The sequence below is a fragment of the Cricetulus griseus genome, chromosome 5, assembly GCF_003668045.3.
Source record: "Cricetulus griseus strain 17A/GY chromosome 5, alternate assembly CriGri-PICRH-1.0, whole genome shotgun sequence".
Lineage (NCBI taxonomy): Eukaryota > Metazoa > Chordata > Mammalia > Rodentia > Cricetidae > Cricetulus > Cricetulus griseus.
Window position 1 is genome coordinate 46,635,430 of NC_048598.1, and position 27,378 is coordinate 46,662,807.

Below are 27,378 nucleotides of genomic sequence, written 5' to 3' on the forward strand. Positions count from 1 at the left end.
GGCTCTATCAAGAGCAAAGTCCTCACAAAAAAAAAAAAAAAAAAAAAAAAAAAACCTGAAAGACCACATCATCTGAAATTGAATTTTTTTTTCAGTTTTACTCCAAAGCTTTTGTTAGTTCTGAGTCATCTAATAAGACCTCTATCAGAAGCTTTAAAATAATTATTAGAAATTAATTTATAGGCAGGCAGTGGTGGCGCACACCTTTAATCCCAGCAGTCGGGAGGCAGATGCAGGTAGATCTCTGTGAGTGAGGCCATCCTGGTCTACAAAGTAAGGACAGCCAGGGCTGTTACACAGAGAACCCTGTCCCAAAAAACCAAAAGGAAGAAAAAAAGAAAAAAGAAATTAAGTTATAAATAAGCTAATGAACCAAATAAGTGTTTTTAAAAGACATGAAAATAACCAACAGATATTTTTTAAAGTATTCAACATTCTTAACCATCAGAGAAAAGCATACTAAAGCTACTTTGAGATTCTGTCTCACCTCAATCAGAATGTTATCAAGAAAACAAAGGACAACAAACTGAGGACATGGGTGACTCTGCTGGTCAGAATGAGGACTACTGCTGTTGGGAGTATAAACAAGTGGAGCCCCTAAGGAAATCACTGTGGAAGCTTCTCAAAAACAAAACAAGAACAGAACTACCAAGTATCCCAGCTATATCACCCCTTGGTACCTACTCAAAGGACTCTATATCCCAGAGATACTCATGTTTATTGCTGCTCTACTCTTAATAGCAAGGACATGGAATCAGGTGAATGGATAATGAGAATGTGATACTGTACATAATAATCTTATCCATAACAAATTCATTCATCTATAAAGAAAAACAAAAGTACAGAATCTGCAGAAGAAATTACTAAATGAGGTGACTCAGAAGATGCATACATGGCACGTGTTCTTTCTCTCACGGGATCCTAGTCTTTACAATGATCATGAAATTATAAAGGGCCCACAAGACAGACAGAACTGGTTTTGAGGAAGGTGGGGAGGTCAAATACAAGTTATGTGAAAAAAACATAAGAATGAGCAAAGAGGAGGGAGGTCAAAAAACAAATTATGTATGAAAATACTAAAATATAAACTACCACTTTGTATGCCAATTTAAATAAAGTAATCTGAATCAAACTGAAGCTAGAAAATGGGTACACAAGTTACCTAACAAAATAGGTTATGTTGTTTCACATAAAAATGTTAAAAAGTCATGTATTGATTTTAAAAGTATGCTTGAATGAGTAATTTTTTCATAGTGAAAATTTCCTTTAAAGTTTAATGGGGGAGGGTGGCAATGGGGGCTGGAGAGATGGCTCAGAGGTTGGTGCTCTTCCAGAGGTCCTGAGTTCAATTCTCAGCAACTACATGGTGGCTCACAATCATCTATAATGAGATCTGGTGCCCTCTTCTGGCCTGCAAGCAGAATACTTTATACATAATCAATAAATAAATCTTTAAAAAAAAAGTTTACTTTGGAAAAAAATAGAAACGACTTTTGAGAGACAAAGATCCAGCGTTGGGTCTTTTTATCCAATGTGAGATAACATACATGGCTCCTGCAGCATGTACATTTCAAATGGGCATAGAAGAATCCTCTATTACCACTGCAGTCTTTTAAAAGAATCAGGTAACTTCAAATAGCAAACCCTTAATTTTCAATGAATGCACAGGGCAAAATTTTGAAAATTGAGAGTAACTCTGAATTCTAAGATTTACAACATGTTCTAATCTCCAGTTTTGTTTCGAAGCAAAATATTCAGACCTTCCTAGAATAATCCTATAATATATTAACAGATAACCCCAAACAATTGAAGAAAGTTTGCTAAAATAAAATTGGGATGTTTATTGTCTTCTTTACAGATAGCAATGTAAGACATTAGATGGCTTTCCAAATGACTGGCCTTAAAAAATCAAATTGGTGTGAGATAAAATTCAATTTTAGGATCTGTAAAATACATACCAAAAACAAAAATACTGATTTTTTTTTCCATAAACAATTAGAAACAGATGGCCCAGTTTAAGTAAGATCTGACACTCAAAAATTGGATATATTTAAGCTGACAAATAAAAGTATTACTCAGAATAGCTACAGATTAAAAAATATCATTTGTGTATTTTTCAGGTTTGTTACTGTAGTTATGTTTCCAGAGTACCAAGAGCTTTCAGATCCAATATCAAATAATGGAATTTGGCCAGCACTTTTATGCCACTTTTATTTAATATGCTCTACATGCACATGATGCAGGTAGGGAAAAATTTTTTGAATCCATGCATAAAGGACAAGACAGACTGGTACTATGCCAAACGTGCACTGAGTCAATTAGGATGTTGTTCAAAATTCCTTAGTATTTAATGGTTTCCATGAAAATAGTGCAGCATAGTGTACACAGGTCCAAATATCCTCTTCACTTAGTTTCCTGAGCTTTCTTTGCATTCTGTTTTTCTTTTGCCTAAAAATTAAAGACAGCATATTACAAACTCCTCGAAGATTATTTTAGATAACATTAAAATAAAATGCATCCAATGGTATTCAAGGAAGACCTGTGTGGTAGACTGTAGCCCCAGCAACTGGGGAAGGTGATACAAGAAACCAGCCAGGCAACATGTAAAAAATAGGTATAAATGCATAAATAAGATTTCTGAGGGTGTTCTGAGGTACTGAGAATATGGCAGTTTATAATTTGGGACTTTGCCACAACTTTTGTTGAATTCTAAAGTTATTTACCCTCAGTAGAGATCATCTTTGGTTTACAGGAAATGTATTAATTGTAATAATTAAAATATACTCATTCAAGCCGGGCATTGGTGGCGCACACCTTTAATCCCAGCACTCAGGAGGCAGAGGCAGGTGGATCTCTGTGAGTTCGAGGCCAGCCTGGTCTCCAGAGAGAGTGCCAGGATAGGCTCCAAAGCTACACAGAGAAACCCTGTCTCGGGAGAAAAAAAAAAAAAGTATATACATACATACATACATACATACATACATACACACACACACACACACACACACACACACACACTCACACACACATACACACACTCATTCTAGAAAGTCAAACTCAAACTCAACCATAAGAATTCCAAAGGTATAAATATTTGTCCATTTCTTACTCAAACTAAGTTTAAAAATTTCTCTATACTTTTGTTATATTGAAATAAATGAATTCAACACCATTTTTAAAATATCACCAAAAGAATATACATCAGTGGTATCAATAAGTTATTTGACCTAAATATTTTTCCACATGATGTCATTTGACGTCATAATTATACAGCTTAACACAGTAATTCTATTTGTTCTTTAGTAGGTAAAGAAACCAAAGCTCATAGACATTACCAAAGTTGACCAAAGCCACACAATTAACAAATAGTGGAGTTTCAGTAGAGTCAAAAACACTTGTTCTCCAGCAGTGCACATATATACATTCATTCATACATACATACATACATACATACATATATATATATATATATCAACTGGGGTCCCTATTTAAATGTTGAGTCCAAATGACTGAGGTTCTACAACTCTTAACAAAGTCTCATGTCACCAATTCTTGCTGGTCTTTGAAAAAGAGCCAGTAAATTAGAATTGTGTATTATACAATTAAAACACAGGATAATTAGAACAGTTGTTAACTATTTATTATATATCAGGCAACTATTATGCAGCAGCATGAAAAATTCAGAGCTATGTATTAGAATTAATGGATGTGGTGGCACAGACCTATAATCTCAGCTACTTGGGAGGCTGAGGTAGAATGGCTGGCTCAAAACCAGTTGGATAAAAACAGCCGGGTACAACTCAGTGATAGAGTGCTTACTTAGCCTGTGAGAAGCCCTCAGGTTTAACCTTTGCACCAAAAAGGGGGGTTGGGGGGGGGACAAACCACACAAAACCAAGAGCAAATTATTATAAAAAATTATGTATGCATAAATATAGAAATATAGGTATTATCTAAAGTCTAACTACTGCATAAAAAAACAAAATTAGTTGTTATATGAACATATTTAATTAATAGACATAATTTGGAATTTAATATATATACCCTTTCATATACAAACTTTCATTTTTCAAATTTTGGCTTATTTATGTTTGAGACTTGTGGCCTAAGATGGCTCTACAGCACACAAGCCTCCTGACTAGGCTTCCTAAGTGCTGAGATTACAGACATGCAGCACTATGCCCTCCTATTTTTAAATCATGAAAACAATTCTGTTGTAGGCATAATGTGAAGAAAAGAAAAGTATTTTCTATTTTGCTTTTGGTCTCTGAATACAGTTTATAGAATGTTTGCTAAAATTAACAAAAATATTGTGATCAGTGTTCTACTTTACTTCTTTATTTAAGCGACAGAAAGAAGTTTTTAAGGGTTAGCTACTTATTATCAATTGGTTCAAAGTTCAATACTGTGAAATCATTTTGGATTCCTCAATCAACTACATTCATCATTTTATAATAGGTACCAGAAGTTTAAAAAGTTAGAACTAACAACAATTTAGAATTGTACAGCCAGGCGTTGGTGGCGCACGCCTTTAATCCCAGCACTCTAGAGGCAGAGGCAGGCAGATCTCTGTGAGTTCGAAGCCAGCCTGGTCTCCAGAGTGAGTGCCAGGATAGGCTCCAAAGCTGCACAGAGAAACCCTGTCTCGAAAAACCAAAAAAGGAAAAATAAATAGAATTGTACATATATATGCTAAAATACATACATACATATGCACACACACACACATTGAAGTAAAAACTTTTAAAGTACTGTAAGTATACCTGAATAAACAGAAGATTGACAAATGAATCTTTTTTTTTGGATTAAAGAATTTAATTTTTTACAAATATAGCTTAAGTGATATTTAAACAAGTATTAGCGTCACAAAATTCTGCTTAAGTAATTTCTCAATCTATTTCTATAATATTTCTTTCATATATTTTTGTTGATAATTCCTTTATTTTTCTACATTTTTTTATTTAAATTAGAAACAAGATTGTTTTACATGTCAATCCCAGTTCACTCTCCCTCCCCTCCTCCCCCCCCCCACTAACACCCTACCTATCCCATACCATTTCTGCTCCCCAGGGAGAGTGAGGTCTTCCATGGGGGGAGGGGGTCTTCAGAGTCTGTCATATTCTTCGGGACAGGACCTAGGCCATCCCCCATGTGTCTAGGCTGAAGGAGTATCCCTCTATGTGAAATGGGCTCCCAAAGTCCATTCCCATGCTAGGGATAAATAACCCTGTACAACAGAGGAACTTCCGGAGGCATCACCATCCCTGATTTCAAGCTCTATTATAGAGCTATAGTCCTGAAAACAGCTTTGTATTGGCACAAAAATAGACAGGTAGACTGATAGAATTCAACTGAAAATCCTGATATTAACCCACATACCTACGAACACTTGATTTTTGACAAAGAAGCTAAAGATATACAATGGAATAAGGAAAGCATCTTCAACAAATGGTGCTGGCATAACTGGATGCTGGCATGTCGAAGACTGCAGATAGATCCATGTCTATCACCATGCACAAAACTTAAGTCCAAATGGATCAAAGACCTCAACATAAATCCAGCCACACTGAACCTCTTAGAAGAGAAAGTGGGAAGTACCCTTGAGTGAATTGGTACGGGAGACTGCTTCCTGAACATTACACCTGTAGCACAAATGAATCTTAATCTAGCTAATTTCGTATTTCAAGAAACCAAACTGGTATATGGTAAAATAAGTTTTACAACTACTTGTTATCTCCTGAGCAGTTTTTATGCAATGTATGCAACTCTCATAACAAAACCATAAAATTTTAGTCTATGTCATTATAGTCATATGACCAAAAGAAAATCAAAGTCTTCCACTTTGCTTATTATTCAATAAAAAAGATTTTTGCCAATACTTTCACCATAGGCTGTATGTACAGCATCTTTGCACCACATCTTTTCTGTCTTTTCCCTCCTACTCCCTTTCACATTCTAATAGCCATTTTTCCTTAAAGGGAGGATGCAGGGAAGGGAGGGGGGACAACCAACAAACTAAATTCCATTCATTACAAATCCAAATCCACTTCTAGATTCTATAGATAATTTCTCTTGAAAGTATTTTAATTAACAAACATCATGAAAGCTTTTAACTACATATAATTTTAAAGTCTAATATTCATTTATTTCACTTGTTCCTCAATTTGCTTTCTAACATGTGTATTTAATTAGCAGAGTTTCAATGTAGTATAATAATTTGCTTTTTTTTCAAAAAAGGATGACAAAAATACATTTTCATGACTTGTGTTAATACTAATCACATGATACTATTCAGCAGACTATAATTATTTCACCCTTTCCCAAACCATGTCACAAATTGGTTGAGTAAATTTATAACTAAATACCTAGAATATAAGTGCAGCTAGACAAATGAGAAGAATAATTTAAAACAATTCAACCAAATGTTGAATCCAAATACCCTGTAAACCTAGCAGTTAGCACTGTTTATATAGAAAGAATATATACATTACTTATGTAGTATTGCTAAATAAAAATTTCTGAAAAATAGGTAAACTAGACAGTTGATAACTACTTTCCTTAAAAAATATGCAAACAGAAAGAGCAACTGAGCTGGTGTTAAACTAATATTATATATTCACATACTGCCACCTTGTGTCCAACACAAAGTGAACTAAGTAACTATGGTTCTAATGCAAAAACATTTTCTAAGCTCTCAAAAAAATTAAATAAAGTAAATAATAATGTGAGGAATATGCTATCATAGAAAAATACTTTAAAAATCATGCAAATTTTTTCCTCGTCTATATAAAAATATATAGTTTGAAAACAAACTTTAAAGCAAAATTAACATTGCATAAAGTGATAATATGTCCATAGGTTCCCAATGAGAAATTTTGTTCAGAATGACCCTGAACACTGAATCCACTTGCCTCCACCTCCAAGTACTAGAATTATAGGCATATACCACCACACCTAACTCTTAGTATTTTCAAAACAGAAACAATTTCAAAGAACACTGTATCTAGATAGCCTGTTAACAATTTTGAGGACCATAGGGTCTTTAATTGTTAATAAAAACTTGAAAATCAGTTTCCCATCTTGGTGAGGAGCAGAAACAGAAAAGAAAAGCCTATGTGGAAAAGAGAAGAGTTATCGGTCTTCTACAAGTTTGCATTTAATGCTAACAAGCGGGTCATGTTTCAGGTAATAAAGTAAACACAAATATATTATGAATTCAAATCTCAGTATTATTTGAAATGTATAATATGAAATAATCTGGGATAAAATGTATCGTTGTACGCTTTAAAATCAATAAGAAAAATATACCTACCATGTATTCTTGTCTTTAAATTAATGGTCCAAATTTTTATTTGCCTAGTAGTGTCTTCTCAAAGTGTTTCTCAAAATGTGGTACACAGATCAGTTGCATTAGAATCACTTGGGGGACTTATTAAAGATTCCTTCCCCTACGTGAGAATATCTGGGGAGGGGGCCAGGTAACATGTAATTTAAAGAGCATCCAGAGATGGTCATTTTCAGAAAAGCTGATTTACAATATAAACTTACAAACAATTTAGCTGTACTTCATTTATTACACAAATATTTTAAAGTGCCTAACACTGAAGAATAAATAAGAAGTTTCCACTTATTTATGTTAGTTATCCCTCAGTGGGATGTATTCTAGATTCTATTTGCTAGCCAAATTATTCTTTTACCCCCCATCAATGTCCATTCTAGTCCTAAATTCTATAGTATCAATGCAAAATTTTACAAAATTAGCTAAGAAAAAAATCCACTCCTTCAGTTATTAACACTGAAAATTTGTTTTTGTTTTTACGAAAGGAGTAAGGTTGTAGTACAGAACAATCTGAGTTCTAGACATTAAGAATTACGGACTGCTAAAGTATTGGGGAAACACTTTGTTTTTGTGTACTTCTCTTAGAATGCAAAACACTAGGTAAAAGAATAAAACTACAAAGCTTCAAGAAACTTTATGCCCAAAACAATGTATTGGGGGAAAACCTAATAAAATGCATACCTTTTCTACAAGTGGAATTAACTGTTGGTGCTCTGCTAAGGTCTTTAGCAATTCCATAATGAAAGGCAGGTAGTTATGCTTCCTTCTGATATTTTCGATCTGAAAACAAAACACATTTACTGATTATTTTTTTGCATCCAATTTATAATCCTCCATTCTCACAAACAGTATAAGAAATGAGATTTGATTCCTACTGGTAATAAGGACTGTAAAACAAAACATGTAGCAACATTCCTAGGCACAGCTGCTTTCCCTCAGCTTAGCAAGCAGGTGTTTATAAAGCCCATTCTATACAATCTGCCACTGTAAGAAAAAAAGTTCATTCCAAGGATATTTATAAAAACACAAGCCATGAAAACAAACTTCAGAAGATCTACAAGACAAATCCACACCCCTGCTACTGTAACTAACAACTACTAAAGCCCAGCCTAATGAGACCAGCTTTAGTTTTTGAAGATCAACAAATTTTCTTGGGGACTGTTTTTTATCAGTGAGGGTAGGTGAAAAAAAAAAAAAATCCATGCTTCATTAAAAAGGTCTGAAGTCGGCAGGCTTTCAGAGTATTTTGGGCAGTCTCCAAAATTATGTGCTTCTAGCTTTTCATGATCACTTAGTTATTAGACATTCCATCTACATGTTCAATTAACTGCTCCTTTCCCATAGTTAAAGCTTCTACCATTTCTAAGTCATTGAAACATTCCCTCATATAAATTTGAATTTAGAATTTCTTTTAAACTAGTTGTGATTTGTTACAGGTTCTTACAATAAGTCATAGGCAGTTTGTACACCTTTTTAGTATTATGTGACATAGAAAATAATGGCTGAAGCTACCATCTCTTACTTTCCTGTCCCTGTAAAACTTGGCCCTTTTTTTCTGCCCAAAATACTCTGAAAGCCTGCCGACTTCAGACCTTAAAAAATTCTACTTAGATTCAGTTACGGTCTATTTATTTTCCTTTTTTTTTCTTTTTTTTTAAGATTTTTATTTATTTAATTTATTATGTATATAACACGCTGCTTCCATGTATATATCTGCACCAGACCTCATAACAGGTGGTTATGAGCCACCATGTGGTTGCTAGGAATTGAACTCAGGACCTCTGGAAGAGCAGTCAGTGCTCTTAACCTCTGAGCCATCTCTCCAGTCCCTATTTATTTTCTTTAATCTTTAAAAGTCATTTGTTGGCTCTTAAGTACAATGTGACACTCAGTTGACACAAGTGAGCAAAAACAACAAAAATACAGTCCTTGCCTTCAAGCTTCATGTGAAAAAACATGCATAAACATAGGCATGCAGCTTACTAAACAGACAATAAGCGAAGGAGGATGGCAGAATTACAGAAATGTTAGTGATAACTAACAAAATTAAATAAGGGTTCTTAAAAACCTAAGAATTTAAAAGCAAAAATCAAGAGACGAAAATTTCAAGTAATTTCAAGGCACAGTGATTTGGTTGTACATTTAAAATGGGATATATAATAAGGAATAAAAGAGAATTTAAGAAAAAAACTTCAATTGTTGTTAACAGTACTGGCACATTTGTATGAAAATGGTATAATGAGATCCATTATTCTGTACACTAACAAATTAACTAAAAAAATTTTAAGTATTGTTATTACTATTCATGAAACAAATGAGCACAGTTCAGATGAACTAAAATTTTCATACTAAAAAATATAATTTATGTATTAAGTGGAAAGCCTTTTTAATATGAAACAAATATTAATATGAATCCACTTTTCATTAGAAACAGAAAATGTACTTCTTAACCTGAAAAAGATCTACAGTGAGCAGTCAGGCAAGCAACTAGTACTTTTTAAACACAATTTTCAGCTAGTCTGTAGTGGCAAATATGTATAATCCCAGCACTTATGAAGACAGGCAGGAGGATCACCACTGGTTCAAGGCCAGCATACTCTATATCCTTTTCAGCCCCAAATAAGCACACAGGAACGCTATATTAACTATTAAACTGTTGGCCAATGCTTAGAGCTTCTTATTGGCTAGCTCTGTCTTAATTAACCCATTTCTATTAATCTAAATATTTCCACATGGTCTTATCTTACCGAAGAAGGGTCTGGACATGTTACTCCTTCCTCCACTACATGGCTTCTCCTCAAGGTCTTTCTCTGCCTACCTTTCCAAGAATTCTCCTCATCTCCTAGCCCTGCCTATCTTCCCGCCTCCATTGGCCAAACAGTGTTTTATTCATCAACCAGTAAGAGAAACACATACACAGAATGACATCCCCTATCACACAGCCAGGGATACATTTGAGAAAAAATATATATATACACTAATTAACTTTTGCAAAAATGACTGCAAGTATTGATCAGGCACTGTACAAGAAGAACCTGAAGCATGTTACACTACACAACACAGGTACACTACACAGCACAGCAGTTCTCAAAGCCTATAGACAAGAGGTCCTGGTTGTCCTGGACATCAGGAAGAATAGTAGGCACAGTGAACTGATACATCTTACAGGGTAAAAATCTGTTCATAACAGCATTTAAAAAGTGAAACTTTGTGAAATGCCAGATATTGAATACATTATTCTGAAAACTAACCAACGATGGGAGGGAAAGCAATCAATCACTGAACATAACTTCATCTCAAAGTTTTCTAAACTGTTAAAGTAGCCCATTCTTAAAAACATACCTTATATCTCTTTAACTTTTGTACTTCTTCTTCAATGAGCATCTGGTTTCTGGCAACTTCTGACTGAATAGCACTTAACACAGTACTACCCTGATCTGTATCCATGGGTTCCTCCTTAGTGAAAAGAAAAAGAAACAGTACCCTAATGACTGTGGCTTAAATCCTAACTACATTTAAATGACTAAGATGGTATAATTATTTTCAAATTTCAACTTAATGTTGGCAAGAATATCAGAAAAAAAAAGGGTAAGAGTCCTAAATACGCCTTCCCATATTTTAGAATAATAGATGAATTTTTCACCTGCTACCAATACTGTAACATACTATATTGCTACTATCGATTAACATACAAAATAAATGTGCTTAAACTGTCTTAAGAAGTGATCAAAGGTCTTTTAAGACTTTCTCTACCATTTGCTGTCTTTTCCAATCAAATTTACAGCATTAAGACTAATAAAGATTACATGTATATTTATATATACCCAATTAACCCCTACAGAAATATATAATATTTATATAATGAAATAAAGAGAAAATAGTTAAAATAATTCAATACTAACATTTAGCTCCTGTTAGTCTTTAAGTGTTATGTAAATTTAATTCTAGTGATATTTTATGGCAAAAACTATAATCATCATAATACATTAAGAAACTAAGAAAAATACCAATTGGAAAAGATAGCAATTAAAAGTAGCATAAATTCAAACTATTTCCCCCTAATCTCTAATCTAAACACTTGATTAAATCTATTTTGAAAAAGAAAATCAAAGTAATTTTTCTAAGAGAATACAATACCTATTGCTAAAGTTTTATACTTAAAGACCTCAGGGAATGCAAAGAAGGCTCAATGGGCAAGAGTGCCTCCTGTTCAAGCATGATCACCTGAGCTCATATACAAGCACCCCAGAAAAAGCCAGGAATGACTACACACATGCCTATAACACCAGTACTGTATGGGTCAAAGACAGGAAATTCTTTGGGACACAGTGAGAGACCTTGTCTCAATAAAATAATAATAATAATAATAATAATAATAATAATAATAATAATGCAGTGATAGAACAAGATACTATACATCCTCCTCTGGCTTCCACACATATCTCCCCCAGCAATCCTCCCAGATACATAAAACCAAGGATATATATTAAACTGAATTTCACCCTCACAATATGTACAAAAAATTTATAATGTAATAAAGATTATAAAATCATCAGTATTAAAATGCTTCATTGTAACTATATGTATGTGGACATATATATAACCACAAACCTCTGCAAGTTGTCTTTGTAACTCAGCTATCTTCTGTTCATATATCATTTTTCTGTCAGATACAATGGCCATTAAATTAAATCGAATTTCACCTTCACTATACCTACAAAAAAAGTTTATAATGTAATAAAACCATTAGTATTAAGATACTACATTGTGATTACTAAATAATGGAGTAAATGAATCTATCACTAAGCTACCAATAAAAATTGGCATTTTATTAAGGCTTTGTATATGAAAGAGTACAATGCAGCAAAAGACTATCTAAATTGCATCAACTGCAAATATTTTTAAATGTTCTATACTACTATGAATTTCACTTAAAACATCTGAAATAACATGTTTTCATCATTCCTCCTTATGCTGCAAGAGATAGGACAATTATTATTTAAGATCTCAGAGAAAAGAATTACACCAAGACTTTACATTTGTTAAATTCTACTGGTTAAATTCTATACAGTTTCTACTGTTAGTTAATAAAATTGTATTCTTTTGTAAAATTATTACACTGATACAGATAAAAAGCTCACGACACAGTAAGAACTGCCATAAGAATACTATATTAGAAATTATCTGTAACATATGAAGAACACTTAACAACATACTATAAAAATATGAGCCCATATTTGCATTAGTTTACCTTTGAGGGTGTCTTATAATTCTGCTCATCAGAAAACACATGGACCAATATAACTAATACTTTGAATTACATGACAATGTTTAAAAATTTCTAGATTTTGTTAAAGTTGAAGGAGTTCCATATTCCTAATCTCCTATCAAGTACAACTGATATTTATGGAAATAATAAATCAAAAGGAAAAAGAAAAAGGAAAATTAAAGACATAGAGAAGGCAGACAAACTAAGGAACACAAGCTCCAGAATGACAAGACAGGGAATTCTCTGACTTTTCTTTTTGCCTTACATATCCCAGACTTAAAGCAAAAAACAAAATCAAGCTAGCAAACCCCTCCCCACCTACACATGACAACAAGCACAGACAAAAAAGACCTAGTAAAAGTCTGCTCTTAAATCAAACAAGAAAAGCTGAAAGATGGGAAGACACAATGCTTTTAGACTACAGTCCCCACACTATATCCAAAAACCACAGTAGGAAACCAAGACTTCCAACCTCACTAAGTTGTAATGAGATGCCTGGGTTAGTGAGGAGAAACAGGTGAGGGGAAAGCTGACTTTCATGTTTGCCAAGTGGTAATAAAAACACCCATTTGCAGTATCAGAAGCCTGAGTGGAAACCAGAACTGTCACTATCGTCAAATAGCAAAGAAGCCCCCCCCCCCCTTGAGCATTAATACAGGCATGCAGAGAACACTAGCAAGAAAGCCATACCTCCCCCAGCCACAGAGGATCACCAGAAGTCTTGTTGGTAGTCAGAACTCCCACTACTGCCCAGCAGTTAAGAGGGAACCTCTTTCTTCCTCAGGTGTCAACAGAGGCCAGGTGGAAAATGTGAATTTCTGCTCCTATCTGACATTAATGAGGTAGTAATCCCAATTTACCCTGCCAGAGCAGTGTTGAGTTTAAGAAAAAAAAAAAAAAAAACTGAAATAAGATCCAGAATCTCATTATAATAATCAAATGTTCAGGTTCTCGTAGATAACTATTCACTGTATCTGAAGACCATGAAATAAACTGTCAACCTGAGTAAAAAGCTACTTCATAGTGAAGTGTCAGACATCATCACCTTCTGACAGAGATTTCCGAGACATTATGAAACCATTCAATTAGCTATCACAGAACAACAAAATCAATACACTTTTAGAGAGTCAAATAGAAATTTTACAACTGATTTATGTAATAACCAAGGCAAAAACCTCAATCCCAAATGGATGGGCTCAACAGCAGAATAGAGGGTAAGACCAAAAGAATCAATAAATGGAGACAGAAAAACATACCAAAATAAACACAAGAAGTAAGCAAACAGCCTTGGATTGGATGTGGTGATGCATGCTTGTAATGCCAGGAGATGCAGACAAACCTATGAGACTGAGGTCAGCCTGGTCTACATAGTAAGTTGCAGGACTGCCAGGGCTACATAAAAGACCTTTATCTAAAGAAAGGAAAGGGTGAGACAGGGTTTGCAAGCAAGCAGCTGGGGGAGAACAACAAAAGCTTCAGGAATCCATGGGACTAAACAAGTGACCCAATTATTTGAGCGCTTGAAGGTCAGGAAAAAGGGAACAGTGAATTTTAAACATTCCAAGAGATGATGGCTGAAGGCTCCCCAAGTTTGGCAAAATAAATACATAGATTGCAGAGGAAAAAAACCTAAAGAAATCAACACAATGATACAGGATAGTCAGACCTCTGAAGAAAATGAAAGATGAAGAGAAAAATTCTGAGAGTAGCATGAGAAAAACAAAACAAAACAAAACAAAAAAAAAAACAAGAACCACAGAAGGCAGAGTCCAGAAGTAGTCTAACATTCTTCAAACACTGAAAAGACATCAATCACTCATTGTTTTATTTTGTTGTTGTTGTTTTGGTTTTTTGAGACAGAGTTTCTTTGTATACCCCTGGCTATTCTAGATCTCACTCTGTAGAGCAGGCTGTCCTCGAGATCCACTTGCCTCTGCCTCCTGAGTGCTGGAAATAAAGGCATGTGCCATCACCACCCAGATCAATTACGCATTTTGTATCTTGTAAGACTTCTCCCAAAATGAAAGAGAAAAACCAAGATATCTCTAAGGAATCTAAGGATGAAGAAAATGGAATATGCTAACAGGTAATCCACTCCAAATGAAAAGTCAAAGGAGGCTTTCCAAACAGAACAAAGATGGTAACAGAAGGAATCCTGGACCATCAGCAAGGCAGACAGGAAAAGTACAAACACAGCTCCACATGGAACACACACCTTCTCTTTAAGTTTTCTAAACTGCTTCATGATAAAAGCAAAAAAATTCTACAACTGGTGTTCTCCTAAAATATGCATAGAGGAGTTATGCATAGCAACGGTGTTCACATACATTGCACAGTCAAAGTACATGAAGGAAGGAACGATTTTCACGTTTAATCTTAACTGGTAAAATACTGACACAAATAGATTGATGGGAAACCACTACAAATACACAGAGTACACACACACACACACACACACACAGTGCAGAATTCCAAAACAGAAAGTAGAAGAGCAAAAAGAATTAACAGAATAATCTGAAGGACAGAATTAAACCACATGAATCATAGTAAATGTATAATGTATTTTACATGTAATCTTATGTCAATTGTATTTGGTAAAAATGACCTCAATACATTAAAATACTGATAGGATGTACTGGAAAACATCACTTGAATATACACTGCCTACAAAAAATTCATCTCAAATACAACATTAGGCAATCTCAAACTTACAAGATTGAGAGAGATGTGCATTTCTTTTTCTAATCAAAACAAAGCCAAATGGCCATGCTATTAGACAAACTTCATTCATAGCAAAGAAAATTACAAAAACAGACATTGTATGTTGATAAAAAAAAATCAATCCCTAAAGATAAAACACTGACCAAAATATGCAGGCACTAAACAACTAAACAAGAAAACATAAAAAGCAAAATTGGTAAAAATGAAAGGAGAAATTCAAAGCTGTTCCCTTATGCACATCATATGTTTGTTGAGGTAGAAAATGTCATTGAATATGTGTGTTCACTTAAGTTAAAGAATGCAAAACAAAGAAGTCAATTCTGTTAATTAGCAAGACTACACAGAAACCAAAAATTAAAGTATAATACCATTTATAATACCACTCAAAAATATGAAGTGCTTAAGTAATTCAAAAAGACAAACACAGGAGTTTTATGCTGAACCTACAAAATACTAGTGAGAGAAACCAACATCTAAATAAACAAATATACCATGATCAGGGATTGAAAAACTTCACAGTAGAAATAACAATTCTCAAATTGGTTTTTTTTGTTTTTTTGGTTTTTTTTTGGTATTTTGAGACAGGGTTTGTCTGTGGTTTTGGAGGCTGTCCTGGAACTAGCTCTTGTAGACCAGGCTGGTCTGGAAATCACAGAGATCCGCCTGCCTCTGCCTCCCGAGTGCTGGGATTAAAGGTGTGCACCACCAACGCCCAGCCTCAAATTGTTAAAAAAAAAAAAAAAAAACTAATTCCTATCTCCCAAGAACTTTCGTACCTGTGACAGGAAATATGCTAAAATATGTTTGAGAAACAAAGCAACTTTAATAGCTAAAGCAAACTTTGAAGAACAGACTGAAGGAGGCAGAACAGACTTTTAAAACAACAAACAAAAAAACTGAATGCAGAAATAGAATCACACAAATATGCCCAGACCACACACAAATTTTTAACAGTTATAGAAGGAATTCAGTGAAGAACAGGTAACCTTTCAACAACTAATGACAGGGAAATTGAATATGCACAAGGTAAAAAAAACAGACCTTAAACCTAAATAACTCACCATACACAAAATCATCTCAAAATAGTTCAGAGCAAAATTAAAAATAATAAACTATAAACCTCTTAGGGAAAACAAATAAAATGGAATGCAGGGCCTTGCAAAGAACTCTTAAACTTGACAATAAAAACACAATTCATACTGGGAAATATTGATAAACTAAACTTGATCAGAACTAAAGACTTTTTTCAAAGAGTGAACAGGCTAAAAGAAAAGAAAAATGCACCTTCTATACTATAGAGAACTACCCATCAACAGAAGCTGAACTGTTGCTGGAGATGTACCTTGGTGGGTGAGTGCTGGCTTAGTCTGCACAAGGTCCTGGGTTGGATCCCTAGCATGACAAAACAATAAAACCTCTCAAGTATTATGTTGAATAAAAAGATGTACTGTTAAAAGATGACAAAATGTGTGATTCTATTTATATAATGTAAAAATGTAAAACTAAGTATTAAGGTGTAAACAGAGGGAGAGTAGGTGTCAGGTCGAGGGAATTGGTTGTGGGTATAAAAGGCCAACATGAAGGATCCTAAAGTGAGCCTGAATTCTGCCGTGCTTTGTTTATACCATTATCATGATCTCGGCTGTGATAGTGCAGTGTAGGTTTGTAAGATTACAAGGTAAACAGTACACATAATCTATTACTTCTTAGAACTGAACATGGATAATTATTTCAAAATAACTTCATTTTGAAAGTCCTCAAAACCAAAACAATACTCCAAAACTACCTACATAAATATTAGCAGTGCAAAGCAGTTCATTTAAGGCTGGTGCTATAGTTCCGTGGTAGATAGCCTGCCTAGCATACCTGAGGCCCTAGGTTTGATACCCTGCACTGTCAAAAACAAAAACAAAAACAAAAAAAATCCTCACTTAATGGAAAACAATGTATTTACTTGCCATGTCACTAAGTAAAATTTCTAAAATACATTTTCTAAATGCAAGATTCAATCAAGAGTAGGTTACACATTTAGCATACAACATTAAAGAATTAAAACTTTAATTTAAAAAAGAACCTTAAAAACCAGATTTATACATCATCGACATTAGTGAAGCATTACTTTTGTATCCTTTTCTCTATAACTGGTCTCACTGCACTAATCCAGTCATCTTGATTGCATGCACCTAGAAGAAAATGTCAAACAGTTAAAACAAAAAATTGAAAAAACAACATTAACATTCTCTCAAAGTTTTAATCAACAATATTTAAGTAAATTCAAGACTTATACAAATGGTGTGTGTGTGTGTGTGTGTGTGTGTGTGTGTGTGTGTGTGTGTGTGTGGTTTTAAAGGTCTCGGTATGTAGTCTACTCTGTCCGAAAACACACAATCCTTCTGATGCGGCCGTCCCAGAGCTTGAACTACAGGTGTGAGCCACCATACATCTTGTCAATTTTTTTAGTGGAATTACGTTAGGCTTCAATTCTTACTTTCTGGTAACAGAAAGAATACTATCATTTGCACTGTCATAAAGTCATAAAGTCATAAAGTCATAAAGATAAAGATAAAGTCATAAAGATAACTATACTTGGCGATAGAGTGCTTGCCTAATACACATGTAGCCCTAGGTATGTTTATTCATATTCTCTCTTTCTCTCTGTCTCTCCCTCCCTGCCTTCCTCCCCCTAAACAGAAATTCCTTAATCTTTTTTTTTAGGTTATCATGTTTCATAGATGACAAAACTGAAGGCTTAAAAAAAAATCCACATGCTAATGGCAAAATCTTTATTGTCTGACTCTCCAAAAATGTAAAATAAAAAGTGGTAAGAAGTAATAGAGATTGAAAAGAGAAAATTATCATATGCATGTATAGAAACATCATAACGGATACAGACTACTCTTAATAATTACTATATATGCTAGGAAAAATTAAAACAATTGAAAATCACCTATGATGTAAGGCCTTCTAACCAAAATGTTTTAATTCTTTTTTTCCCAGAAGTTACATCACAACCACCAGCTATACAATAAATATTTGATAATTATAATGAATAAATAGTTGCTGACCTGAGAAGTCAACAGAAGACATGCAGAAATAAAATTATCAAACTGAGGAAAACAGACTTCTACTAAATTATTATAATGGGACAGAATAACATTCTTAAATCCAAACGAAATTCACTAGATGAATTATTTATAAATGTGGAAAATGATGAAAAAAATTACAAAAATTATAGACAAGACAAACTTATTTAATTATCTGTTTCAGGGATGGGAAATGAACCTAGATCATCATAGATGGTAGGTGAAAACTATATCATCACTTAGATGCATTTCTAGGCCTAATTTTTTTTAATGTATAAAAGTATAAAGTTTAATCAATAGCATGAATCAGATTCAAATTAAGCGAATGTTTTGCTGAATTTCAACCTAATACAACAAAAGAAGAAAGTTAAAGAATTCACAAAAAAGAATTATAATCCTTTTGGGAAGAGCTGGAGTGTAGTTCAGTGTTAAGAGTCCTTGCCTAGCACATACTGTAGGGCACATGTGCTCGAGCTCACCCCTCCAACACACACACACACACACAGAGAGAGAGAAAACAGAAAGCAAATTACCTAAATCAATTGGTCCTTCTCTTAATCCATCTAATTCATACAGCCTTCCATTAACTGGAACATAACTGACAAAGTGAAAAGCATCTTCTTCTTTGGCTGATGTCTTTGTATCAAATTCAAACATCTGCTGTCTATAGGGAACAAAAAGGAGTAAGGGCCAAAACTACAAAAAACAAAACAAAAACCAAGAGATGGATAGGGACAAAAAACAAACAAACAAAAAGAAAGATAGACAGATAGACAGATGCAGATCTTTTACCTGGCAAAACTGTTGTGCACTTGTCGAATCACATCTGAGTTGCTCAATGCCAACCCCTTCATCTAAAATAATTGAAAAGTAGTCTATTATAACAAGAACAATCACAAATACGTCGTTTTAAGATTAAGAAGACTACTCACAGCTGCATCAAAACTTTGGGAAAATTCTTTAAATTCTGACAATGTCTCTCCTAAGTGGACATCTCGATGGGTACAGTTCAGTAACACACTTACAATAGCCTGCGTGGCACAAGCGTTATTAATTACCTATACAAATAGAAAAAGAAAGAATTCTGAGTTTGTTTTAAATGTTTTTTAATTGACAAAACACCCACCCAAACAGTAGTATTCAAATTCTATTTCACATGGCATTAGCACAAACATTTAGTTCCCACTCTCCTCTACTTTAGGAACTTGATAAAATTTTTGAGTGGAAAATTTAAGACAGTCAAAGATACTAAGTAATCATTAAGACTGAAAACAATGGGGGTAGGGGAGGAGGGGAGGGAGAGGGAACTGGGATTGACATGTAAAACAAGATTGTTTCTAATTTAAAACAATAAAAAAAACTGGAAACACACCAACCAGCCTAACCTAAAACAGCCAACTAGAACAAAAGAATTTGTCACAGAGATATGAACAACAGAAAAACAAACTAATACAAAAGAAATAATTTTAATTGGCATTATCAGAGGTCCTTTCTAAATGAAATGTTTATATTTTTACATAAATTTGAAAATTTGGACAGACTAAAGCAAACAAAATGAAATTCATTCAAAGATATAGCAAAAAGGAACAAATTAAGATGATATATTTAAGAACTAAAGAGCATTTTTGGTTGTATTAGTATGGTTATTGTCATAGGGGTCAATGATAAGTTACAAATCAATGATCTTAATGATTTCCTAAAGATTTTTCATAGAGAAACTACATACTAAAAAGTGTTTAAGGAAGATCCAGTTGAAATTAAGGAGAGGATTGAAAGTACAAACAAGATCAACTAGGTTGTTATCCTAAGCCTAACAAAAGGGTGAAATACTAAAGAGAATATTAATAACAAAACTTTTATATAAATATGAAATAAGAAATCTAGAACTCAAGAATATGCCTAAAATTAAAATATAAAATAAGGAAATGCTAGCTGGGCGGTGGTGGTGCACACCTTTAATCCCAGCGCTTGGGAGGCAGAGGTAAGCGGATCTCTGTGAGTTCGAGACCAGCCTGGTCTACAAGAGCTAGTTCCAGGTCAGCCTCCTAACACAGAGAGAAACCCTGTCTCAAATAAATAAATAAATAAATAAATAAATAAATAAATAAATAAATGCTAATAACCACATAAAATGACATTAAAATTTTATGTCAAAATTGAGAAATTCTAAGTGGAACTCAAGGAGATATAAATAGCCTGGAGTTTTTATTAAACTTACAGAGTAGTTTACAAGAGTTTCACAGATGCCAAACCAAAATTTGGAAAAACAAAATCATCTTTGTTGTTGTTTTGCTTTCTTTTTCAAGATAGAATCTCACATCAGGCAGGCCTCAAATTCTCAGAGATCCGCCTGCCTCTGCCTCTTGAGTGTTGGGTCTAAAGGGGTGGGCCACTATGCCTGGCACTGAAAAACAATCACCCTAAAATAAAAGGCAGTCGATATACTAGAGAAAAATATAAAAGTAATCCTTTCAAAGTCTCAAATGATTTTATTGGAGGTAAATGAAGACCAAAGGATTAGGATAATACAACCCCCATTACTTGTGGGTAACACAATCATTTAGATGGACATAGAAACTATTATAGCAAGCATATTCTTGGAAAAGTGCAAGAAAAGAGACCTATTAGATACTAGCATACACGAAGAAGCAAACGTATTAAGACAGAGACAAGCATATCAGTCAATGGATCAAAATCAAGCAATACATGAATCAACACAGACATGGAACTTTGGGGTATAACCTAGGTAGAACACAGGGAAAGAAATGTCTGACAAACTAAGTAAGGAAAAAGAATGGTAATCTACATGAAAACAATGGAGACTGAATTGCTTGTAACTATAAAGCTATCATGAACAAAGAACTATGGCCTACTAACACCAAGACATGATTAAGATATGTGGTTTTATCAAGCCTAATTATGTTTTTGTTGTGGTGGTAGTAGGTTTTATTGTTGGTGTGGTTTTTTTTTTTTTAGAAAATTGTTCTCTATCTGAAGTTATAAAAAATATTTACCTATATAGTTTAATATTTTTTTTTTGACATTTACATCCAGTTTTCAGGAGTTGCGTTTTGACATAGAGGTGTGAGGGGTCCAGCTGAACGGGCCAATAGCAAGGACAGGCAGGGCTAGCAAGCAGAGTATAAATAGGAGAAAGGAGGAAAAGGAGCAACGAGAGAACAAGGAGAGGACGACATCAAGGGCCAGCTACCAAGCCATCCAGCCAGCCACAGAGTAAGACTGAAAGTAAGGTATACAGAAGAAAAAAGCTGAGAGGCAAAAGGTGGTTGGGATAATTTAAGAAAAGCTGGCAAGCCGGGCGGTGGTGGGGCACGCCTTTAATCCCAGCACTTGGGAGTTCGAGGCCAGCCTGGTCCCAGAGCAAGTGCCAGGACAGGCTCCAAAGCTACACAGAGAAACCCTGTCTCGAAAAAAAACCAAAAAAAAAAAAAAAAAAGAAAAGAAAAAAAAGAAAAAAAGAAAAAAAAGAAAAGCTGGCAAAAAAAAAAAAAAAAAAAAACAAATCAAGATAAGGTAAAGCATTTCTAACAAAGAATAAGCCTCCATGTGTGATTTACTTGGGAGCTGGGTGGAGGGCCCTTCAAAACGCCAAAAAAAGCCAAAAGAGCAAAACATCACACAACAATGGATTTTTTTTTAACCACTTGCTACTAATATTAATATGTAACAGTTTTGTTAAATTTTAATCAACTGATCATTTTAAATGCCTCAGTTTCATTATATAATACTAAGAGATAACCATATAAACAAGTTATTTCTGGCAATAAATTTTAAATTTGTAAAGGGACCCCCACAACCAAAGAAAGTACTAAAATCAATGCAAATATATAGTTTCTTGGCTCTTGTAATTTTTCAGAGAATCTACAGACCATACCTGCTTGGCAAAAAATATTGTTTCAAGTCTGGAGTCCTGAACCACAGAGCCTGCAGGTTCTTCTCCCGGTTGCCACTTGAAAAGAAAAATTAACCCATGAACTGGCCTACAAAATAAAAGAAACTAAATTAGCAACACCAAAACCACATCACCAATATATTAAGTCATAGTCAGCTATTTAACAAAGAGAATGCAAATTAACTAAGTTAAGTAAATATGGAAAATGTTTAAACAAAACAGTCATGCAGTCATTAGAATGTTAGCTTAAAAACTAATAAAACTAAAACCTAGATCATTTAGAACAGAATTATATAAATTTTATTCTCAAATATAGAGACAATTCATTTGTATCTTGTATCAACTCACTTTTAAAAATGGAAAAATAACTGAGTGAATGTGGTAGCACATGTCTACAAGCCCAGCACTTGGGAGGTAAAGGCAAAAAAGACCAGGAGTTTGAAGCCAGCCAGAGCTACATGTAATTCTGTCTTACAACAAACAAGGGAAACGGAAAATAAAGAACAGAGTAAAACTGGAAGCTATTCACCTACATCAAATTCCAATATGTACACATAAAGTTCCTGCAGGGTGTTTATATGAAAACAGCTGACAGTACACACTCCTGCATGATTACTGAATTTATGTATAATCTTCAAACTACAGTCTGAATGGCTACTGCTGTCTCAGACATAATAAAGTTACTCATTCTTAATGGAATTATAAGAAACATGAAGTCATTAGTTAAGATTTCTTATCTTTGACAGCTTCCTTATTTAAAAAAAAATCTTTATTGTATTTTAAAATACAGTTCAAATGATTCATCTGCACTTTGCCTGATTTCAAGCAGAATGAGTCTCTCATTTTGTATCAAATCACTGCTTTTTCTATGGGGAAGATGAAAGTGGGAAAAACAAACTCATCTTTTTCTAACTACTAAAGACAGTAGAGTAGCTATAAGTACCCATTTCCCCCTTTATATTACTTTGTAGGCTTTTTGTAACAAAGTCTCACTCCGTAGCCCAGGTAAGACTTACTATATAGCCAAGTTGGCCTCAAACTCCTGACAGTCCTCAGACCCCTAAACTGAGATTACAAAAAAAGTGGCAGCAGGCTCAACTGCCATTTTCCCCCTTGTAAAACCTATTTCTTGTCCCCATTGTAAGACTCTAAGAACACTCCAAAACAACTCATCTGGTCCTCCATTTGTAGCTACAGTTAATGTTTTTCTTGTTTGTTTGTAGAGACAGAATCTTTCTACATAGTCCAGGTTGGCCTGACCTAGAGCTATCTATATATCCATATATCCATCATTTGCTAGGACCAAAAACAAACAAACAAACAAACAAAACCTAAAGGTACTCAGCCTAGGACAATTCAAGTAAAACAAACAAACAATCTGAATCTTTAAAAGTATGCTGAAATGTAGGTAAATATAACTAAAACTTCACTTACTTTAACTTTTCAAAATTCTCAGGTTCTAAGCTCCATATTTCTTCTACTTGCACTCCTCGGCAACCTAAAACAAGAAATTATTTCCTTTAGAAAACAAATAACTTATTTTCTCCTTTACCAATGAATAAAATACTAACTAAAAGAAAAATGCATGCCAGGGTAACAAGACACTGACAAATTAAAAAGATAAAGCTAACACCCCCAGTCAAGTCCCCGGCTCCCTTGTTTCCCAGTGACTTACTGTGAGAACATAGTATTCGTTTCAAGTTTACTTGCATTAAATCAGCACCCTGTGATCTCAGTCTTTTATATAGCTCAATTCTTAGCTCTTTATGTTTCTTGCTTTCCTTAACTCTCTTTTTAAATCATTTTAAAAGAATGAGATGAAAAAACAGCACTTAACTATGACTTTCAATCTTTAGTTTTGACACATTCCAAGTACATACATTCCAAGTACATATTTTCTACTAGCCTCATTCCCTAACCCAAGCACACTCTTCTAGACCATTGGTTTCCAACCCTGGATATTTTGCTCCCATGGGAATGTCTATAGACCTTTTTTATTGTCGATAGTCTGGAGAGTACTGATATCTAGTAGAAAAAGATGATACACATCCTACATTACACAGGACACAAATTATCTGGCTGGGTATAGTTCTAGGTACTAGAAAAACTAAGACAGGAAGATAATTTAAATATAAGGAGTTCAAGGCCAGCCTGGGCAACATAAGGAGGCCTCCAGGATTATCTAACCAACAGTGTTAGTTCCAATTAAGAGACCTCATTCTAGAAGAACCATAGTAGTCATGTAGTAAGCTCTCAGCCTCCTAACTGCTAAATTTGAATCACGGCTCAACCACTTATTGTGTGTGATCATACTACATGTTAGCTAATATTACAATACATAAAATTGACTCTGCCTACCAGTGTCTCTTGTGTGTTTTGGATAGACTTTCTCTAACACCTACATATGACTAACAGAAGAGTATTCAGGATATTAAGTGGTCTGCCTGAATTCACCACAGCTACTACTAGTGAAAACCCACATTTGCCTGCAGTTATCTGGAAATCTAATATTCCTGATTATTTTCAAGTGAGTACCGGGGAAGCCTTCAGACCACCTATAAACTTCCGTTAACAGTTCTCTAATTCTATGGTAGAGTACATACACTCAGTCCCTAGCATAGAACCAAAGTGTAAGCTCAGATTCCTATCACCCCATGCCTCTTGCTTCATTCTCAACTGCTGAATTTATGGGTTTGATACCACACCTGGCTGTCTTGAAGCTCTAACTTGAGAAAACAGATTTTCCTCGTGCACATACAAAGCAAAGTCAGTAAAGGAAAAGTTTTCCTGTTACACAGAGGGAGGGAAAAATACCAAGCACAAAGAACTTAATTCTCCTAATATGTATTAAATAAAAAGCTGAGAACAGGTAGTAAGTCCCTGCACACAAGCAGGAGGGCCTGAATTTGGCCTGCCAGTTCCCACAAAAAAAGTCAGAGGGCAGGCTTCCATAACCCTAACCCTTGGGAGGCAGGGGAGTGGTAAAAGACATGGATTTTTGGAGCTTATTGGCTAGCTGGTCTGGCTAACAGGTAAGATCCAGGTTCAATGAGAGAACCTAACTCAAAAACTAAAGTGGAGAGTTAACTGAAGAAACTTCTAGCCTCCACAAACATGAACACATGCATAACACACACACACACACACACACACACACACACACACACACACACACACACACACACACAGAGTTGAGGGAAGAATTTTCAAAGTTAGTGAACAACCAGTATTTATCAAATACATTTTGAGTGCCATGTACAAGTAGTATGCGCTGGCAATGACAGACATTAATAAACCATTGTAACACTCATAAGTCCTATAATCCAAGAGATAAGTACATACAAACCTAAGACAGTGCAGGATTCATATATTGATTTGAAGGATACATAGGACATATTCTACAAGTTCAGAGCTAGACAGATCATTCATTTACTACTGATGTTTATGACATTTCCATGAATAATTGAGCTAAATCCTATACCATATGATCATATATGTCACCCAAACCAGAACACTCTTCTAAAGAGGTTCTAAAATTAAAACGACAGAAGTTTTGAAATATCTATGCACTAACATATTATATCGATATGGGTGGTTTTACAGAACTATAAAACTCCAAATTTAATCTCAAAAATATTCTCACTTTCTTTTCCCTGCTTAAAGTTTCACTAATCAACTGAAGTTGACTTTGAATTTGTGATTCTCCTGCATCAGCCTCCCAAGCCTGGCCAAGAAAAACAAATTGTTTTGTTTTGTATGGTCTGAAGAATGATTTACAGTAGTCATACTTCGGTTTTGAACGATTTTATTAAATATATAGCAAGTCAAAGTAAACGAACAAATAGTAAATTACAGATAGCAGAATGTCAATAAATTGGCCTCAACAAACCGGGCGGTGGTGGCACACGCCTTGAATCCCAGCACTTGGGAGGCAGAGGCAGGCAGATCTCTATGTGTTTGAGACCAGCCTGGTCTACAGAGCAGGGCAGTCTCCAAAGCCACAGAGAAACCCTGTCTCGAAAAATCAAAAGAAAAAAAAATTGGCCTCAACTTCCCTAGTTAGTTTCTGCTGGATGCTGTAAATATTGGCATTTGTTCTTTTACCTGGAAGCCTCCCTGGAGAGGATAGTCTGCTCTGCCCAGAATTCTCTGGGGAACTCCAGCTACCTCAAAGAGGGACTTCTCAATCAGTTTCTGCTGAATGTTTAGAGTACCTGATTTGATGACGTTTTTGGCTTTGGGATTCTATTATTTTATGGGTTTTTGCCTGTATGTATGTATGTATTGTGCACAGCTGTTGTTTACAGAGTTCAGAATAGAGCACTGGGTCTCCTGGGACTGGAGTTGCAGTCAGCTATGAGATGCCATGTGGGTGCTAGAAATTGAATCCAGGTCCTCTGCAAGAGCAACTGGTACTCATAACTGTTCAACTTAACTCTCCAGCCTATAATGATGCTTTTTCCTAAGTGTTTATTTTTTTAATTTTTTAATTATATGTGTGCATACACATGAGTTCAGGTATCTTTGGGACCCAGAAGGAGCCCCTGGAACTGGAGTTACAAGCAGTTATAAGTATACCTGTTCTTAACTACAGAGCCATTGCTCCAGTCCTGATTTGATGTTTTATCTCTCATCTTTTGTTATATGTTTTCTTACTTAAGCTTGCTATATACTTAATAAACTCACATATTCCAAACCAAGAGTATGGAAACCATAATTTCCTTAAAATACTTTGGTGGTGTTCTCCCAAAATGCTGCTAGTGCCTTCCTTAAATAACTGCTATTCTATCTCCCAAATTGTTGCTTCACAACAGTTTTTCATTGTCTTAACATCATCACTAACTCTACCAAAAGCAGTGGGGATGACTCCAGCTTCTGCATTCCCACAAAAAACATTCTCCCTAAGTTTTCCTCAAGCCCATTCTCAATTAATCCACGGCATACACGATCAGTTGTATACATATGTGCCACATGCCTGGCGACGTGAATAAGCAACCTCTCAAAAAAAAAGGACTACACAATTGAACTTAACTAAGCCTAACTCTGTAAATGA

The 27,378-nt window shown here is 34.7% G+C and overlaps 1 protein-coding gene across 4 annotated transcripts in view; it reads right to left on the reverse strand.

Moving 5' to 3' along the window:
• Positions 1-1,816: 1,816 nt before the first annotated feature.
• The window catches only part of Uchl5 (ubiquitin C-terminal hydrolase L5), a 28,658-nt gene continuing 3,096 nt past the window's right edge, over positions 1,817-27,378 (reverse strand). The window contains exons 2-12 of one of the 4 annotated variants that reach the window (XR_003485690.2): positions 23,760-23,823; positions 22,308-22,413; positions 19,345-19,470; positions 19,205-19,266; positions 18,946-19,076; positions 17,449-17,512; positions 11,951-12,053; positions 10,682-10,795; positions 8,021-8,119; positions 7,313-7,462; positions 1,817-2,448 (exon numbers count right to left, since the gene is read on the reverse strand). Coding sequence is in view for 3 of the 4 variants with exons in the window: in XM_027417424.2 (XP_027273225.1) it covers positions 2,404-2,448; positions 8,021-8,119; positions 10,682-10,795; positions 11,951-12,053; positions 17,449-17,512; positions 18,946-19,076; positions 19,205-19,266; positions 19,345-19,470; positions 22,308-22,413; positions 23,760-23,823 (914 nt within the window). In the remaining variant the exon portion in view is untranslated. Of the gene's footprint in view, positions 2,449-7,311; positions 7,463-8,020; positions 8,120-10,681; positions 10,796-11,950; positions 12,054-17,448; positions 17,513-18,945; positions 19,077-19,204; positions 19,267-19,344; positions 19,471-22,307; positions 22,414-23,759; positions 23,824-27,378 lie in introns of those variants that run through there. The other 3 variants (XM_027417425.2, XM_027417424.2, XM_027417426.2) reach the window with 3 other exon arrangements.